Source organism: Oncorhynchus nerka, linkage group LG17 (genome assembly GCF_034236695.1).
Source record: "Oncorhynchus nerka isolate Pitt River linkage group LG17, Oner_Uvic_2.0, whole genome shotgun sequence".
In the NCBI taxonomy this organism is placed as follows: Eukaryota; Metazoa; Chordata; class Actinopteri; order Salmoniformes; family Salmonidae; genus Oncorhynchus; species Oncorhynchus nerka.
This window is the reverse complement of record NC_088412.1, coordinates 25,352,113-25,372,393: the sequence shown is the minus strand read 5'-3', so window position 1 is coordinate 25,372,393 and position 20,281 is coordinate 25,352,113. Positions and strand designations below refer to the sequence as shown.

The following is a 20,281-nucleotide window of genomic DNA, read 5'->3' as shown; positions in this document are numbered from 1 at the left end:
AGTGAAAACATGTTGGACTGGTTCATCAGTTCTATCGTTGAACTGGCCCCTAGGCTTCTAACTATTCCTCAGACAAATAGCAGAATAAGTGAAAACATGTTGGACTGGTTCATCAGTTCTATCGTTGAACTGGCCCCTAGGCTTCTAACTATTCCTCAGACAAATAGCAGAATAAGTGAAAACATGTTGGACTGGTTCATCAGTTCTATCGTTGAACTGGCCCCTAGGCTTCTAACTATTCCTCAGACAAATAGCAGAATAAGTGAAAACATGTTGGACTGGTTCATCAGTTCTATCGTTGAACTGGCCCCTAGGCTTCTAACTATTCCTCAGACAAATAGCAGAATAAGTGAAAACATGTTGGACTGGTTCATCAGTTCTATCGTTGAACTGGCCCCTAGGCTTCTAACTATTCCTCAGACAAATAGCAGAATAAGTGAAAACATGTTGGACTGGTTCATCAGTTCTATCGTTGAACTGGCCCCTAGGCTTCTAACTATTCCTCAGACAAATAGCAGAATAAGTGAAAACATGTTGGACTGGTTCATCAGTTCTATCGTTGAACTGGCCCCTAGGCTTCTAACTATTCCTCAGACAAATAGCAGAATAAGTGAAAACATGTTGGACTGGTTCATCAGTTCTATCGTTGAACTGGCCCCTAGGCTTCTAACTATTCCTCAGACAAATAGCAGAATAAGTGAAAACATGTTGGACTGGTTCATCAGTTCTATCGTTGAACTGGCCCCTAGGCTTCTAACTATTCCTCAGACAAATAGCAGAATAAGTGAAAACATGTTGGACTGGTTCATCAGTTCTATCGTTGAACTGGCCCCTAGGCTTCTAACTATTCCTCAGACAAATAGCAGAATAAGTGAAAACATGTTGGACTGGTTCATCAGTTCTATCGTTGAACTGGCCCCTAGGCTTCTAACTATTCCTCAGACAAATAGCAGAATAAGTGAAAACATGTTGGACTGGTTCATCAGTTCTATCGTTGAACTGGCCCCTAGGCTTCTAACTATTCCTCAGACAAATAGCAGAATAAGTGAAAACATGTTGGACTGGTTCATCAGTTCTATCGTTGAACTGGCCCCTAGGCTTCTAACTATTCCTCAGACAAATAGCAGAATAAGTGAAAACATGTTGGACTGGTTCATCAGTTCTATCGTTGAACTGGCCCCTAGGCTTCTAACTATTCCTCAGACAAATAGCAGAATAAGTGAAAACATGTTGGACTGGTTCATCAGTTCTATCGTTGAACTGGCCCCTAGGCTTCTAACTATTCCTCAGACAAATAGCAGAATAAGTGAAAACATGTTGGACTGGTTCATCAGTTCTATCGTTGAACTGGCCCCTAGGCTTCTAACTATTCCTCAGACAAATAGCAGAATAAGTGAAAACATGTTGGACTGGTTCATCAGTTCTATCGTTGAACTGGCCCCTAGGCTTCTAACTATTCCTCAGACAAATAGCAGAATAAGTGAAAACATGTTGGACTGGTTCATCAGTTCTATCGTTGAACTGGCCCCTAGGCTTCTAACTATTCCTCAGACAAATAGCAGAATAAGTGAAAACATGTTGGACTGGTTCATCAGTTCTATCGTTGAACTGGCCCCTAGGCTTCTAACTATTCCTCAGACAAATAGCAGAATAAGTGAAAACATGTTGGACTGGTTCATCAGTTCTATCGTTGAACTGGCCCCTAGGCTTCTAACTATTCCTCAGACAAATAGCAGAATAAGTGAAAACATGTTGGACTGGTTCATCAGTTCTATCGTTGAACTGGCCCCTAGGCTTCTAACTATTCCTCAGACAAATAGCAGAATAAGTGAAAACATGTTGGACTGGTTCATCAGTTCTATCGTTGAACTGGCCCCTAGGCTTCTAACTATTCCTCAGACAAATAGCAGAATAAGTGAAAACATGTTGGACTGGTTCATCAGTTCTATCGTTGAACTGGCCCCTAGGCTTCTAACTATTCCTCAGACAAATAGCAGAATAAGTGAAAACATGTTGGACTGGTTCATCAGTTCTATCGTTGAACTGGCCCCTAGGCTTCTAACTATTCCTCAGACAAATAGCAGAATAAGTGAAAACATGTTGGACTGGTTCATCAGTTCTATCGTTGAACTGGCCCCTAGGCTTCTAACTATTCCTCAGACAAATAGCAGAATAAGTGAAAACAACTGGTTCATTCCTCAGACAAATCAGACAAAAGCAGAATAAGTGAAAACATGTTGGACTGGTTCATCAGTTCTATCGTTGAACTGGCCCCTAGGCTTCTAACTATTCCTCAGACAAATAGCAGAATAAGTGAAAACATGTTGGACTGGTTCATCAGTTCTATCGTTGAACTGGCCCCTAGGCTTCTAACTATTCCTCAGACAAATAGCAGAATAAGTGAAAACATGTTGGACTGGTTCATCAGTTCTATCGTTGAACTGGCCCCTAGGCTTCTAACTATTCCTCAGACAAATAGCAGAATAAGTGAAAACATGTTGGACTGGTTCATCAGTTCTATCGTTGAACTGGCCCCTAGGCTTCTAACTATTCCTCAGACAAATAGCAGAATAAGTGAAAACATGTTGGACTGGTTCATCAGTTCTATCGTTGAACTGGCCCCTAGGCTTCTAACTATTCCTCAGACAAATAACAGAATAAGTGAAAACATGTTGGACTGGTTCATCAGTTCTATCGTTGAACTGGCCCCTAGGCTTCTAACTATTCCTCAGACAAATAGCAGAATAAGTGAAAACATGTTGGACTGGTTCATCAGTTCTATCGTTGAACTGGCCCCTAGGCTTCTAACTATTCCTCAGACAAATAGCAGAATAAGTGAAAACATGTTGGACTGGTTCATCAGTTCTATCGTTGAACTGGCCCCTAGACAAATAGCAGAATTGAAAACATGTTGACTGGTTCTATTCCTCAGACAAATAGCAGAATAAGTGAAAACATGTTGGACTGGTTCATCAGTTCTATCGTTGAACTGGCCCCTAGGCTTCTAACTATTCCTCAGACAAATAGCAGAATAAGTGAAAACATGTTGGACTGGTTCATCAGTTCTATCGTTGAACTGGCCCCTAGGCTTCTAACTATTCCTCAGACAAATAGCAGAATAAGTGAAAACATGTTGGACTGGTTCATCAGTTCTATCGTTGAACTGGCCCCTAGGCTTCTAACTATTCCTCAGACAAATAGCAGAATAAGTGAAAACATGTTGGACTGGTTCATCAGTTCTATCGTTGAACTGGCCCCTAGGCTTCTAACTATTCCTCAGACAAATAGCAGAATAAGTGAAAACATGTTGGACTGGTTCATCAGTTCTATCGTTGAACTGGCCCCTAGGCTTCTAACTATTCCTCAGACAAATAGCAGAATAAGTGAAAACATGTTGGACTGGTTCATCAGTTCTATCGTTGAACTGGCCCCCAGGCTTCTAACTATTCCTCAGACAAATAGCAGAATAAGTGAAAACATGTTGGACTGGTTCATCAGTTCTATCGTTGAACTGGCCCCTAGGCTTCTAACTATTCCTCAGACAAATAGCAGAATAAGTGAAAACATGTTGGACTGGTTCATCAGTTCTATCGTTGAACTGGCCCCTAGGCTTCTAACTATTCCTCAGACAAATAGCAGAATAAGTGAAAACATGTTGGACTGGTTCATCAGTTCTATCGTTGAACTGGCCCCTAGGCTTCTAACTATTCCTCAGACAAATAGCAGAATAAGTGAAAACATGTTGGACTGGTTCATCAGTTCTATCGTTGAACTGGCCCCTAGGCTTCTAACTATTCCTCAGACAAATAGCAGAATAAGTGAAAACATGTTGGACTGGTTCATCAGTTCTATCGTTGAACTGGCCCCTAGGCTTCTAACTATTCCTCAGACAAATAGCAGAATAAGTGAAAACATGTTGGACTGGTTCATCAGTTCTATCAGAATTGAACTGGCCCCTAGGCTTCTAACTATTCCTCAGACAAATAGCAGAATAAGTGAAAACATGTTGGACTGGTTCATCAGTTCTATCGTTGAACTGGCCCCTAGGCTTCTAACTATTCCTCAGACAAATAGCAGAATAAGTGAAAACATGTTGGACTGGTTCATCAGTTCTATCGTTGAACTGGCCCCTAGGCTTCTAACTATTCCTCAGACAAATAGCAGAATAAGTGAAAACATGTTGGACTGGTTCATCAGTTCTATCGTTGAACTGGCCCCTAGGCTTCTAACTATTCCTCAGACAAATAGCAGAATAAGTGAAAACATGTTGGACTGGTTCATCAGTTCTATCGTTGAACTGGCCCCTAGGCTTCTAACTATTCCTCAGACAAATAGCAGAATAAGTGAAAACATGTTGGACTGGTTCATCAGTTCTATCGTTGAACTGGCCCCTAGGCTTCTAACTATTCCTCAGACAAATAGCAGAATAAGTGAAAACATGTTGGACTGGTTCATCAGTTCTATCGTTGAACTGGCCCCTAGGCTTCTAACTATTCCTCAGACAAATAGCAGAATAAGTGAAAACATGTTGGACTGGTTCATCAGTTCTATCGTTGAACTGGCCCCTAGGCTTCTAACTATTCCTCAGACAAATAGCAGAATAAGTGAAAACATGTTGGACTGGTTCATCAGTTCTATCGTTGAACTGGCCCCTAGGCTTCTAACTATTCCTCAGACAAATAGCAGAATAAGTGAAAACATGTTGGACTGGTTCATCAGTTCTATCGTTGAACTGGCTCTCTAACTATTCCCCCAGAATAAGTGAAAACAGGCTTCTAACTATTCCTCAGACAAATAGCAGAATAAGTGAAAACATGTTGGACTGGTTCATCAGTTCTATCGTTGAACTGGCCCCTAGGCTTCTAACTATTCCTCAGACAAATAGCAGAATAAGTGAAAACATGTTGGACTGGTTCATTCAGTTCTATAGCAGAATAAGTGAAAACATGGCTGGTTCCAGTTCTAGGAACTTCTAACTATTCCTCAGACAAATAGCAGAATAAGTGAAAACATGGACTGGTTCATCAGTTCTATCGTTGAACTGGCCCCTAGGCTTCTAACTATTCCTCAGACAAATAGCAGAATAAGTGAAAACATGTTGGACTGGTTCATCAGTTCTATCGTTGAACTGGCCCCTAGGCTTCTAACTATTCCTCAGACAAATAGCAGAATAAGTGAAAACATGTTGGACTGGTTCATCAGTTCTATCGTTGAACTGGCCCCTAGGCTTCTAACTATTCCTCAGACAAATAGCAGAATAAGTGAAAACATGTTGGACTGGTTCATCAGTTCTATCGTTGAACTGGCCCCTAGGCTTCTAACTATTCCTCAGACAAATAGCAGAATAAGTGAAAACATGTTGGACTGGTTCATCAGTTCTATCGTTGAACTGGCCCCTAGGCTTCTAACTATTCCTCAGACAAATAGCAGAATAAGTGAAAACATGTTGGACTGGTTCATCAGTTCTATCGTTGAACTGGCCCCTAGGCTTCTAACTATTCCTCAGACAAATAGCAGAATAAGTGAAAACATGTTGGACTGGTTCATCAGTTCTATCGTTGAACTGGCCCCTAGGCTTCTAACTATTCCTTAGACAAATAGCAGAATAAGTGAAAACATGTTGAACTGGCCCCTAGGCTTCTAACTATTCCTCAGACAAATAGCAGAATAAGTGAAAACATGTTGGACTGGTTCATCAGTTCTATCGTTGAACTGGCCCCTAGGCTTCTAACTATTCCTCAGACAAATAGCAGAATAAGTGGAGAATACTTGGTCAAAGCAATTTATTGTATTTAGAAAAAAAAATAAAAAAATTCTGCAAGTCATGTTTCTTTGCGTGAACTGCAAATCAGTCCCATGTTACAGTAAAGTGCTTATTTCAATTCAATGTCTCAGAAGTATGATTTGTAAAAAATAAAAATCCTGTTAATATTTTGGGCTGGGACAAAAAGAGTTAAAAACAAGGGGCAACAACTCCGAAGAGAAGGCTTGAGTAGAGAACCACGTAGATAAACATTTACGTTACCTCCCTCAAACTGAAATATTTATACATATGTTCCAATGTTCAAATCTTAAATGCGTTCCCTGTGAGCACCATTCAAATAGTGGGGGAGTGGATTAAGACTGTCCACTTCAAGGTCTCATTTTACACATTGTTGCAAGATCATTTAGAAAGGCCAAAACTACTGCATTGTGCAACAGTAGAAATGGTTATGACTAAGAACACACCGTAGATGTAGTACTACATCTGTGCATTTCAGAGAACCACAACCCTAACAAAATAGGGAGACACTTGTCTGATAGAGAAAAAAATAAAGGCAGGCAGAAACTCAATTGAAAAGGCATTTTCATAAACCCCCCAAAAATGCCTTACGCAGCTTAATGCTTTTTCTCAGATTCTTGATAGCAAGTTAGTTTCCCCAAACAAAGAACAGCTGCATACACAAATTCAAGTAAGTCTTACTATAAGACATAAAACCCCAGAAACATACATTGGTAGAAAGGTTTCAGAAAGATCACAATCAGTGTCCCATGAATCAGCATAATGGGCCTTTTGACACTAAGGGAGCCATTTCTTCCAAGATTACCAAACTGCAGTGGTGGTAACACTACATGGACAGTCATGAGTTTAGTCGTTGTACTCCTTGGTGATGAGAACACGCACGTTGTCACTTGTTTTCATGACTTTTTGGCATTGGCTACAGTGTCTTGAGAACCCATCACTAATATAATTTGTCAATTTCCTAACAGCCAAACTGGTTTCCAAACAGATTGTTGCCAACACTTTCGCATTACAAAATAACATTAAAAGAACTGTCACTGGGCATTAATTTAGCTCCAGATAAAACTTCCCTCACACTTTAAAAAAAGGTATTTAAAAAAAAGGAACATCTGGTGTTCCACCTGAACAGCACCTGCATGAGGTTGACATCAAAAACTAAAAGCTTAAAAACACGTGTAAAAAAAAAAAAAAAAAATTTAAAAAAGAAGTGGCACAGTTAAACATTAACATGGAGTTAAACATAGTGAACTTTTTAAATAACTCAATACAGCTACATGTCCTCGGAAGACTTTTCTGGAATGCTATGCCATTTAGACTTTTCCATCATCTCCGTCACCATGTCAAATGAAAATTATTTCTCCCAAAATGAGGTTTTTGCAGTTGTGATGCAATTTGGAATCATTCTGAGGGTGTCACATTATCGAGGTCAATAGCAGGTTAACCTCTTAACAGAAAAGCCTGATTAAACCCTGAACAAATCCAAATACATTAGCCAAGTCACGTCGGCTAAAATCAGCATTTCTAACTCTGCTAAATTAGACAGATTATTATGACAGCCATGGCATATTTCCTTTACATAGCAGTCAAATAACTTTAGATGTTTACATTAATACATCTTATAGTTTGATGACAACACTTAGTAAACAATTTGGCATGGGAAGCTTTGGCATGGGGAACCAAATTTGCAATTTTCCTGTTCCATGTTTATTGAGGGTAGCATCAGGACAACAAAGTTCATGTTCTGGTATCAAATGAGTTGCATGTGCCAAGAACTTTAGGTTAGTGCATAAAGCACCTTCCGCAGAGGCAGGCGCAACATTTCATTCAACCCCTATTGCATTGTAGAAATTCAGGAGGAATTCCCTGATATCAGAAAGAATAGATGAAAATTGAATGATGCATGGCGATTGGTAGTTTGGCATAATTCATGTCATCTATGAAACTGCATTGTAGCGTAATAAGGGCTGGTTATAGATACATTCTCTGGTACTAGAGGCTCATGGGCACAGCCACAACATTTTGTACTGTGGGCTTAGACCTTCCACAGAGGAGGCTCAGTTGAAGAGGAATTTATCCAAACAATGGACTGCGACTGACACTGGCAGCATTGGCTTCCAGCCTTCTGAACTCTTTCCACTGAATACCTCCACATGTAAAACCCTTCATGTTGGCCATTGCATCAGCGTGTATGCATCTGCTGATGGGACATTCAGACATGGAGAACATTCCAGATAAACTTCATTCACAGTGGATCCAGTTATAACATGTGGAAGCAGCACAACAGGTAGTCATTTGGCGTCTGAGCTTGGTTCAAGCGTTCTGCCATAGACTCAAAAGAAAAACAGCTTGAAAAGGGGCCCCCCCTCAGCCTGGATGTGCCATGTATGCAGGCCCTGGCTAATGTGCTTTACAAGTGCTGCTATGGGGCAGAAGGCAGTGAAGCATTTAACAGAGTCCAAAGTGTACACAGCAGTGTTGTACTTTTCTAATTCTCAGCGCAGCTCAAGCCATTTCTCCAACTACCATCACATTTCAATTAATAGAGGACGCATATGTGGAGCTGCACTGATCAGGAATTTTGGGCATGTGTGCATTTGGGCTGCCGGCTCTTCATCTTTGCCCTCCGAAATATACTTTAGGAGCCAGGCATGGCAGCGGTCTCTCCTGTTAAAGAGGGGGACAAGCCTGCAGTCAGTAAAAGTGTGGTTGAGTTGGGGCCAGGGCGAGGCAGGGGGCGAGGCAGGGGCCAGGGCGAGCGGTCATCTGGAGATCTGAATCAGTGGGTGCGGCTGGTCAAAGGCGGTGATTCAGGCAGATGACGTGATGACGAGGGGGGCGAGGAGCTGGCAGAGCTCGGCGGCAGAGACAGGCCCAGTCTTTAACAGGCTCTGCCTGCGCTTGGACAGCTTGGAGTTGGATGGAGGGGAGAGGTGCATGGAAGTGGAGCAGGCTGTGATGACAGTGGGAGCCTCGTCGAGCTGCTGCTGCTCTGCCATCACAGCCTGCTCAGCCAGCTGCCGGTTCATGGCCACTGCCTTGCCAGCAAAGAACGTCAGGTCCTTGGCACTGTTCCTGAAAGGGTAGAAGAAGCAAACCAAACAAAAATCTTAATGCAGAAGTTGACATTTTAGTTACACTAGTTGTACTTTCTTATAAATGGAGGTGATCAGGCTAGGCTACACTACACTAAAGAACATAGCCCATATCCCTCAGGGACCCAAATATTAACTAACCTTTGAGGTAGGATGGATGTTGGCAGTGTGTCAGAGAATCCCTAAAAAAAGAAAAAATGTTTTAGCAGGTGGTTAGACAAAGGAAACCCCACCCATTCTACCCACTGAAATGTATGTAGAATTCAAAGAGCCTGGGGGGTGTAGAGAGTGAGACTTACCCCCTGCACCCAGGGGTGCTGCAGAACCTGGCCGGCACTCAGGCGGTTCTTGGCATCTCTAACAAGAAGTTTGGAGATCAGGTCTTTGGCACTTGAGGAGATGTGAGCCCAGTCCTTCTCTGGAAACTCATACTTCCCTTCCTGGATACTCTCAAACAACATGTTCTAGTGATAAAGAACTTTCATTACCATCACATAGTAAGGAAACTCAGAGCTTGAATTTCACAATTGTGCGCAAGTCAGTCTTGTTAATGTGCACCTAGGAATATGCCACAATTCCACAAACAAACAGGATAGTTTCTGGAAAGCACACTAAACAAATGAAAGAATCTGGGTCAGCCAGAGGTGGCCTTGGCTTTCTTCCTTACCTGGCATGTGTGGCAGGGTTCTCCCATATCCCAGCCACAGTCGCTACCGCAGCGGCCTACAAAGGGTGGGTAGCCACTCAACAGGATGTAGAGGATGACCCCCAGGCTCCACAGGTCACAGCGCTTGTCATAGTTTGTGGCCTCCTCGCTGAAGGCCTCCACCACTTCAGGGGCCATGTACTCTGCCGAGCCACACTGCAGGAAACAGACGGCAGGGTTAGTTAGCTCTGGGCTGGGCGCAGTCAAGCCATGAATTACAGGCAGCAGCCGCATTGAGCTAAAGGCTAGAGCTGCCACTTTCAAGGAGCGGGACCCCTAAACCGGAAGCTTATAATAAATCCCGCTATGCCCTCCGACGAACCATCAACAGGCAAAGCGTCAATATAGGACTAAGATCGAGTCGTACTACACTGGCTGCGACATTCGACAGATGTGACAAGGCCTGCAAACCATTACAGACTACAAAGGGAAGCAAAGCAGAGAGCTGCCCAGTGACGCAAGCCTACTGGACGAGCTAAACTATTTCATTCTCGCTTTAAGGGAAATTACACTGAAACATGCATGAGAGCACCAGCTGTACCGGACGACTGATCATCGCCGCAGCTGATGTTAGTAAGACCTTTAGACAGGTCAACATTCACAAGTCTTCAGATCCTGAAAAGGTTCTACAGCTGCACCATCACTGCCTGGTATGGCAACTGCTCGGCCTCTAAACAGCTTCCACCCCCAAGCCATAGGTCTCCTGAACAAATGACCACCCAGACTATTTGCATTGCCCCCCCCCACCACTCTCGTCATCTATGCATAGTCCCTTTAATTAACTCTACCTACATGTACATACTACCTCAACTAACCAGTGCCCCCGCACATTGACTACCGGCACACCCCGTGTGTGAGATATATACACATACGCTATTTTTTTTACTGCTGCTCTTTAGTTACTTCTTATTCGTTTCCGTATTTTTTTTTAACTGCACTGTTGGTTAGGGGCTCTTAAGTAAACATTTCACTGTAAGGTCTACACTTATTGGGAGCGGAGTTGCTGTGCAGGAGATTGACCATCCTAAAACAAGTGACTAAAGAAAACTAAAACAAACAAAAAAGTAGGTTTGAATGACCATTTATTTTGACATCAGAACTCACCAAAATGGGCTTGTCCTGCCTAGCAACAGCATCATGGAACAAAATAGATTTGTTCACCAAGGTGCTTGAGGAGGAATGAGAGTATGATAATCAAAAGAGTACTCATGTTTCAGAGCCCCCTTCAAAAACATGGCTAAGCCCAGTAGCCAGCTTATGACTGCTCAGGGCATGATAAAGGTGAGGAAGCTCTGCTCAACTGATTTGTAGAGCAGCAGATATACTTCATCCTGCTGGTGCAATACTATTGAAGACTTCCATCAGTCTTCGACTCTTTAATCCTTCCTGCGGTGACAGAGATGGTGGCTAATCAGCCAACATTGATTTCTGCCAACAAATCCTCACCGCAACCTGGAGCTTTCCTAACCATATGACCAGTCAACTCATAACACAGCTGCCTTTGCTTGACCGCTTAAAGAAAGAAGTCTTTCATTAGCACTTCAGCGCCTGACAAGTCAGAAAACTTGTGAATTCCCCTTAAAGCTGCAGTAAACAGAATTCCTGCCCCATTTCCAGTTTGTTAAAATAAGTGTTAAAATTCCAGTGTGACAAAGCATTGTATAGTGTTTACAGAACTATTTTATTAGCTAAACCACTATGAAATACCTTTTCATTTAACCAAAAATATTGAATTTCAGCTGGTGTACACAATCAAAAGACAGAAAACAGAGAGCATAGAAATAGAGCACAGAGCAGATCTACCGCTTCTTAGACTTGCTTTCAATGAGAATGACAGATCTAGAAAACTCACATGTGAGTTTGGTCAGGAAGCCCAAAAAGTTCAATTGAAGCTTTAAGTTGCACCACATGCCTGTATGTGTTCACTGCTGCACACAGCCTCATGCAGACCTGATTACACCAGGAAACCACTTGAACATGATTCTCAGAAAAGAGACCATTCCCTGAAAGTAAACCCCCTTAAGGCTCAACCGCTACAAGTACAGTAACCACAACATTTCCTAAGGGTGCTTTCTATAGGACTGACCAGTTAGTCGACAGGCTGTTGGCAACAGAGAATATTTGCACTTATAAATAGATCCCATCGTGCACAGGACTTGTCTGATACATACGTGTCTCAGTGGACACTTCCATTGCAGAGGCCAAGAGGATGGCACAGTCCACTCTAAGACACGATACTGAAATATTATATGGTTATAGTATCTAATTATGATGCAACACAATAAATCTAATATTTTATAACAAATGTACACTCCAATGTCGGATGTGTTCCCTGTCCGGTTCTGAAACAATCTTCAGTGCACTGTAAAATTGCCACCTTTCCCTGTATTGCTATGTGCATAATAGCAAAGTCAACCAGGATATTGGGATGAGAACAATTCAGAGGCAGCAATGAGAAAACAGCCTTTGCCTTACAAAAATGTTTGTTAGAACAGAATGGTAGTTATAATTGTGTTTACCTAGTTCCAAACTTGTTTTCTAACATAACCTCATAACACATATAGGCGCAAGCGCTGCATGTACCATCCTTTTTCTTGATCTCATTGTTAGAATTATGATTATAATACATAATGTTATCATTAATAGGCTTTGTATAGTATCCTTGTATAACCACCGTCAAGCTGTAGGCCTAAGAGTGTCCTGTTCAGTCTTAATACCTTAACTTAGACCCGTTTTTCAATATATAGGCTACTGAATCAATCATTTACGCTTTGAAATGCAATCACATTAAAAAAAAAAAAAAATGAAACTGAAGTTTCACAATAAGTCACATGTCATCCACACATCGGACTTCTTTAAACATGTGCCAGTCACAGGCTGTCATTTTATTTAACTGTGACCATCAAGCGGCAGTCATTTATGTCTTAATTATTTAATCAGTGTGCTTAAAGCAGACAAGCTCAGTGCATATGTAGTTACCACAGAAAAATACATTTAAACATTTCGACCAATCGATTGGTGGAAAGAACAGGACGGCTTTTGGTTGACCAAGGTTTTTTTTGTGTGTGTAAATACTATGAAACATTGGGGAATAACACACTAAGTGTGGGGATGTGGGGAAAAGTATATCAGGAAAGAAAATCAGATAAGAATGGCCTGAACAGAGACTAGAAAAAACAAGGGAGAGGCGCATGAGCAGAGCTGGGTACACACACACCACTCCCCCGCACTCCTTCACTCTCCCCCTGGCTCAGCCAATCAAAGCACAGTTGCTAGTAGGCACAAGGGCAATTTATCTAGAACAACCGTTAGACATGAGGCTTTTGTGTTATGAATACAAAGAGAAATGCAGGCTTGCACACGTGTGGTGCGAAAGTGGGTAGAGATTACAGTGCAAGAGCAGAGACCAGAGGGTGGGCGGCAATGTTATTTCAGTTTCTGCATGTTACAGCTCAAGTGCTACCAGGGGAATGTAGCAGAAGATCAGTGACAGGAGACATGGTCTCGTTCCAATTACTGTTAAAATAAGCTTCTCATTCAACCACTTCCACATACTGTAGCATGGTTTGGCCTCACGGTCTGCGCAAACGTGCAATCTGTTCCCCGTAACCTTGCCTCAAGGATATTATATCTAGTTCACACAGGAATGACAAAATATCTTTATTCAAAGCTGTCCATCAGTCTGACCCAGGGCCAGGTCAATCTCTCACAACAAAGACCAGTCTGAAACCAGAGGGGGGGGCTATCCTCAGACTGCCCTGAGAGCTGAGACCCAAGATCACAGAGGAGACCACTCAGCACTTACACCACCCAGTCTGTCTTCAATATGGGCCAAACTATAATACCCACAAATAGTCAGCCTGCCAACAGGCTACCCAAGCTAGGTCCGGTTACAATGAAAACCCCCCACCTCCTACATTTCTCCCTCTATCTAGCCTGGTTATCTGGGTCACCTGCTCACATCCATCTCCCTCTGACAGGAGAGGCACAGAATGGGATAGTTGCCCTTTACATTTGAAGAATTCCAGTAACATTGTGCCGGTCAGGAATTAAAGGCAGTTTTTATTTTTAATGAAACTTTGGCTTAACCCATCATGGCCTAGCCCCAGGTGCTTCACCATTTCCACTGATAAGTAGCAGGATGTGGACATTAAACTTTCAGGAATCTGAATGCCGCTGATAAGTGCTTCTCAGATACCTAAGCATAAGAGCTGCCAGATAGGAGAGCGTGCCAAAGGTGTGTTTATACACGGGCTGAGAGTCAATCCCCATCATTACAATGAAACCAGCCGACAGTTAACTTTGTCCCTGGCCTTAGATACCAGCACACCTTCTCCCTGGTTCCCAATGAGAGGGCTTCCTGCAAGTGACACCACCTGGGCTTGTCCAATACCGTACAGGCAAGCCAATCTACATAGGGAGCAGAATTGTGAAACCACCCTGCCTCAGACAAAGGCACAAGAAAGCCCTCACTTGGGCTTTGCTGTACCATGTCCCAATAGTCACACCACCTCTGCTTTCCATAGAATCTCAGTTTCCTGCCCAAAGCCTTGCCACAGGCCTATTTACATGGAGTCGAAACTAGACTGGCTGAACAGAGTGTAGTAGACAGACTTACTGGAGTGAGGAGCTCTGGGGTGGAGATGGGAGAGCTGTCGCTGTTTAGCTTGATCCCACTACCCAGGTCAAAGTCACAGATCTTCACAGGCGAGATCTACAAAGGAAGGGAAATGGGCACGTTTTAGAAATGTTAAAAACAATTCTACTGTTTCTCAAAGTATTTGACCAGGGTGCTGGTTGTGGTCTACGGCTCCATTGAGTGATGGCAGAAGGCGATTTATGGCCAATCAAACTGGGTGGATCGAGCCCTGAATGCTGAAGTATTCAGACCATATACCACAGTATGACCAAAGTTATTTTTACTGCTCTAATTACATTGGTAAACAGTTTATAGCAGTAAGGCACCTCGGGGCTTGTGATATATGGCCAATATACCACAGCTAAGAGCTATGTACAGGCACTCTGCATTGTGCCAGACATTAAGAACAGCCATGATCCGTGGTATATTGGCCATATAACACCCCCCCCCCCCCCCCCCAGGCCTTATTGCGTAATCATACTTTCAGATTAGAGTGGCCAATACGCCAGTGGCTACACATATCTACAAATCAGACACCTGTAAATGGAAACGTACTTTGTCCGCATGCTCACATAAGATGTTCTCCGGCTTCAGATCTCTATGTGCCATTCCTGTAAAAATGAAACGCAGAGTCATTCTGATGCATGCATAATTAGGCAATAGACAGACGGGGGGGGGCATGTGTTTTAGCATGTGTCAAATGACCAGCCTGGGCCACTGCTAGGGATCACATGGGAACCATGGCTTTGACTTAACAGCCCAGGTGTTGAGGGAACACGCGAGACCTTTGAACCATTTGTGATTCTACCCAGAAGTAGATTAGTGGGCCGAGCCTTTTATCTGCTGAAACCAGATCAGCTAGAGTTGCATTGTAAAGCCCCTATGATAAATGACAGCCAGCCCATCTCCAGATGCCAGGGCCCTTCCCAGTCCCCATATGAAACCCCATCCCTTGGCCTGCCAGGCAAGCCCTGGTCTGTGGCTCAACCTGGTTGTAGCAGACTTACCTTTGTTATGCAGGAAATCCAGAGCGCTGGCGATGTCCTGCACCACAACGCAGGCTTCCTGCTCACTGAAGTGTAGTCTCCTGTGGATGTGAGCCAGGACTGTACCTGCAGGTTAACACCACACTTGTTACCCTGCTCAACCCTATCACATTGGTGTGTATTAAAAGTGCCCGTATTAAGATTAGGGTTGCTTAATTCCTGTAACTTTCAATAAATTCCAAGGTTTTCCAGAAATCCTGGTTGCATGATACCAGATTTCCTCCTCATTCCAGGAATCCTCTAACCGGGATTTCTGGAAAACCAGGGAATTTATAGAAAGCTGCAGTAATTTTTCCACCCTAATTAAGACGCACTAAGAAATTCAATGTGAGAAACATGCAGAAGGAAGTGGTGCATATTAATTTGAAAGCCTTTAAACCCTGTTAGAAGCACTCACCCCCTCTCAGCATTTCAAACACCAAGTAAAACTTGTCTTCCTCCTCAAAGAACTCCACCAGCTCCAGGATGTTTCTGCAGTGAAGGACAGGACACTGGTCAAAACTAATCACACGACAGTCATTACTTAAAGAGATTCTTCAGATTTAACTATAAAGACTTTGCTCAGGGAATTGCTCATTTACAGTAACATGAAGGTCTAATGAGGTAAGCTGCTTTCCACTAAAATATATTATTCAGAAGTCCCTGTGGTTGGGCGTCTAAGTAGTAATCTTACCTGTGACCCTGGCACTGGTACAGCATCTCCACCTCCCTGAAGACGCGACTGCGGCTGTGACCGGGTCTCTTCTCAATGATCTGGAATGGAGAAGTCTGGGTTAATTCCACTGGGGTAACAATCACACATGCATAAAATCCTATTAATATACTGTGTAAGGACTGGAAATATACCATTGAGCCCTTAGGTTCACTTTTCTCACCTTCTAACCTTAAGGCACAGTTAGGATGAAGGGTTAACCTACTTCTGGGGTCTACCAAGTGCCTACCCACCCAGAGAGCCAACGGGTGGAGAATCAAGGCCCCACACCTCTAAATATTGTATACCATATTCCAACCTTCCATGCTTGTGCCGTGAAATTACAAGGCAAAGGGTTCCCAAAGAGTTGTATTGACAATAGAGCAACGACTAAATATAGTTCTAGTGGTGCTGTGGGTTGCTGCCTGGCAGCCCAGCTTGTTGCGCAGCCAAGGGAGACTGCTGACACCAAAAGCAAAGGCCTGAATTTTCCAGCCACCCCCTCATTGTCTGAGGGCGTACGTGACGCTCTTCCTGCTAGATGGATTAGGGCTGCCATTGAACTCCACCGGGGTCAGAGCACAATGACTGTCTAGGATTAGGGGCCTGTGTGTTCCCAAAGCCTAGGGACTATTTTAAAAAGAGTCCGCACCCAACCAGTGACTTTCTCCTGATCACAACCTCCAACGAGTAGCAGAGCAGACACCAGTATCGATTAACTGATAATGGAAAAATTGACAGCTAAATGAAGAGCTACCGCTGTGGGGGTGAGCACCCTTTGTCCTTGGAGGGTTGTGGGGGTTTTACTGCCCTGTTGCAAACAGTCACCGATCACCTCCAGGGGCTATAAATCCCCACAGCATGGCTTTAGGAGGGCCCCATTGAGTCATACTGCAGGTTTGTAAATCAGATGCATGAACGCCCAGGAGCAATCCTTATGCAGGACCCAAGGACGCAGCTAGCCAGGCAGGCCCCTTCCCTTTGAGATTGTTTTCCTGCAGCTTTGGATTTTGTTGGGATTGCAACACCAGGAGCCCCAGCCCCCCATCCAGCTGTCGAGGGGGAGGGGTGGCTGGCAAGGACATCTGGGCAGTTGAAGTCCCCGCCTAGACCTCGAGTCATTGGTTCTCCCACACCCCTCCCCATAGAATCCTCCTCAAAGGATTCCTCTATAGTAAACTATTTAACACCAGTATGTTTATTAGAAAGGGAACAAATACCATTAATATACTGGATGCAAAAGTAACAGTATACAGCAGTATACAAGGAATCCACACAAAATATGGAACAAACTAAATCTTACAACACTTCTGCAAAGTGAAAAACTGCCAAAATTGAATTTCACAACATTTACTTGCTCAAGGCAAAATAGAAAAAGCAGCAAGGCACAGGAATCCAAAACATTTCCAATCTGCATCCCTTCATGTAAAAAAAAAATATTTATTTTTTTATTCTAGAGGAACAGAAAAAAGTGTAAACACCCTAGGTCATAACCCTCAACGTGTTTTGGCACTGCTGCCAGTACACAATGTTCTCACCACTAGGAGCCTGGCTGACGAATGAGAGCAAAGAGAGGGGGTGGATGTAGCCTTCCGCTGGCTCGGATTGGCTGGCTGAGTCAGAAAAACACTGAGGGGAAGTTTGTGCTAGCAGTAGCTAGGCCCCCAGTGCCCATAAAACCACAGCAGAAGCACAACACTGAGTGAGAGCCTCAGACATCCGTTTCAAAAGGCTGAACAGAACAAACAATGACGACATCTGTCTAGGGAATTGAACAATGTCCCAAACAAGTACATTTCCAAGAGTACATGCTACAAATTTAGATTCCGGAGACGACATTGATGTAGTCCACACCCTCAAGTGTATCTATAGGTTATACCACTAAAACCATTAAATTGATTCAGGGTCTACATTTCCATAGCAATTCCTCCCAGTGGGGCTAATAATCAGGTGACCATGTGCAGTTATCTTCATATTGATCACATGCCAAAGCAGCAAGGAAGTGAAATGTAAGATGACAGCAGTCACAGGCCCTTGTCAGGAGCGTGACACACTTCAAACATTATCCTCTGAGGGACTCAATATCCTGGGAGAGCTTTCAACCATTCCTAAAAAAACCATCCTCATTCACAAATTTGAAACAAACCACTCAAGACAATAACATGTTCAGGCACAAATTATATTGGGGTTCCTTTTTAGAGAACTTGTGCAGCATGAGAAACATCTTACCTTGACAGCATATTCTTTATTGGTGATGAGGTTGATGCAGGTCTGTACCCTTGCATAAGCCCCCTCTCCAAGTACCTCTGACTGCAGGCTATAGACATCTAGTGGGACAAATTTATATTAAAAAAATTAAAAAATCAGAGATTAAATATGTTGTACCATAATCTAGAGAATCTGTCCTTTAGATGAGATAAGAAAATTACCCTCAAATCGTCCAGAGAAGCTGTCAGTTGCCCTGCAACGCTTTTTCTTCTTATTTCTCTTCTTGGCATCAGGGATGTCAATAGGCTTGCTGGAGGTAATATCTACACAATCAGAAACATCTGTATGAATACTAGGGTGCTACTTAACATAGGAAATGCTACTACTGAGTTGGTGTCCCAGGATGTTGACATTGGCCTCTTGGAGTAAGTGATTAGTAAAAACAAACAAAAAAAAGGCACACTTACCATGTCTATTTGACAAATCAAAATTGAAGTCTGAATTAAGGAGGGAACCATTTGTGAATTCATCACCCGCAAAGGGATTTGGGCCCTAGATGAGAACACATGTGTGAATTTCAACTAATAACAGTTCAGCATTCAAAATGACCCATAAGACTGATAAAATGATCAACCCATTAGCTCCAGTGGCCATGGTCTCATGGCATTCACTACAATATTGGAAAGAATTTCACAGCTGACGGTGTCCAGTGAAAAATTATGTGCACTGCCCACTTGTACCAAGGCTTCATATCCAATAACAGCATCTGAACCAAATTACAATCAATCTGTTGTGCCAGTTAACATTGTCCAAGTAGACCCGTTCCCTAGACAACTCAGTCATGACCCATATTTGCACTTGTGAAGTCTGAACATTCGTGGCAAGGACACACGTTTGTCACCCAAAATGGGAAGACGGACGTCATTAAATATAGAATAATGTGGTTACATATTGCAAGATGCAGCCTAGTCCCACTTCTACATCTTGTAACCAACGCAACCTAATAGAAACAGCAACGTTAACTAACCTTGAAAGAGCGATGGAATCCAGTGACTTCGGTGATCTTATTTTGCACCATTTTGCATCGATTAAAGATTATTATGAAGGACTGATGGCGGCTGCAGCATGTAAGTACTATCAAATTGTACCCTCTCCCGAAACAAAATGTTTCTTTAGAGACTGAAGCAAATGATCCCTGCGTTCTCTGGTCAAGATGATGCAGGGCTTAACCGGAGCACTGTTAAAAACATGTAGATCATAACGTTAGACAACAATCGGGAATAGTGGTCAATAATAGCCTAAACCATTGATCAATATAGATATGAGGTGAAACAATTTAAGAATACTTAGTTCACAAGTATGGCAGCATGGCCGGTTGTCTGACATTAAAAACACGCTCAAATGAACACTAGTCAGACTAGAAGAAAACACTGCACACTGGACACTGCTGGATCACTGCACAGTAACACGAATACGCAGTTAGTCAACTAGCTAGCTAAGATCAATCAATTACATCAATATCCTACCCATAATTAAATACCAACGTCACCCGATAAAAAAATAAGCGTGAAACAATATGGTATGACATTTTAAGTCAATTAATCGACTTGGCTAGACAGATAGCTAACGTTAACTGTTACTGTAGCTATGCTAACGCTGTCAATAAACCACCGCCAGAAGCATTCATTTCGCTTAACGCCGAGCAGAAAGGACGTCAAGCAAAAGTAAAGAGCCTCTTATCGACAAAACTACGTTTAATTTACCCTCTTGTCTTTTTTCAGAGCTCCAGCGTAAACACCGTTGTTTGACACACTGCTTTCGTTAAAGCCCCAGTGATGTTCGAGGATTTGCCAGATCGTGAGTGTGTGGAAGGTGGAACGAATCGCAGCCCAAGTATTTATAATCTCACGATTGTCTCCACCCATTTCTCGAATAATCCAGTCATTTGAGTACTCGCCCCCGAAACACAGCAACAGACAGTTTATCATATGGGCTGGGGTGACGTGTGTATTTTACAGGTCTGATTCACATTCAGTTCATATAGCTTCCGTCTTTCCTAACACCTTCTCGTCTCCTTCACCCTTCACAGATCTGATATTACTAGTCATCTGAAATCT

General features: G+C 42.9%; 1 protein-coding gene across 1 annotated transcript; it reads right to left on the bottom strand.

Moving 5' to 3' along the window:
- Positions 1-5,768: 5,768 nt before the first annotated feature.
- LOC115144962 (MAP kinase-interacting serine/threonine-protein kinase 2-like) lies at positions 5,769-20,230 on the bottom strand. The gene is made up of 14 exons (XM_029686132.2): positions 19,928-20,230; positions 19,192-19,401; positions 18,632-18,716; positions 18,386-18,487; positions 18,186-18,283; positions 15,939-16,018; positions 15,663-15,736; positions 15,227-15,331; positions 14,775-14,830; positions 14,199-14,294; positions 9,542-9,736; positions 9,174-9,338; positions 9,016-9,056; positions 5,769-8,854 (listed from the first exon to the last, which is right to left on the bottom strand). The coding sequence occupies exons 2-14, from the start codon at positions 19,240-19,242 to the stop codon at positions 8,590-8,592; spliced, it is 1,413 nt and encodes a 470-aa protein (XP_029541992.1). The 5' UTR covers positions 19,243-19,401; positions 19,928-20,230; the 3' UTR covers positions 5,769-8,589.
- Between the last annotated feature and the right edge of the window lie 51 nt (positions 20,231-20,281).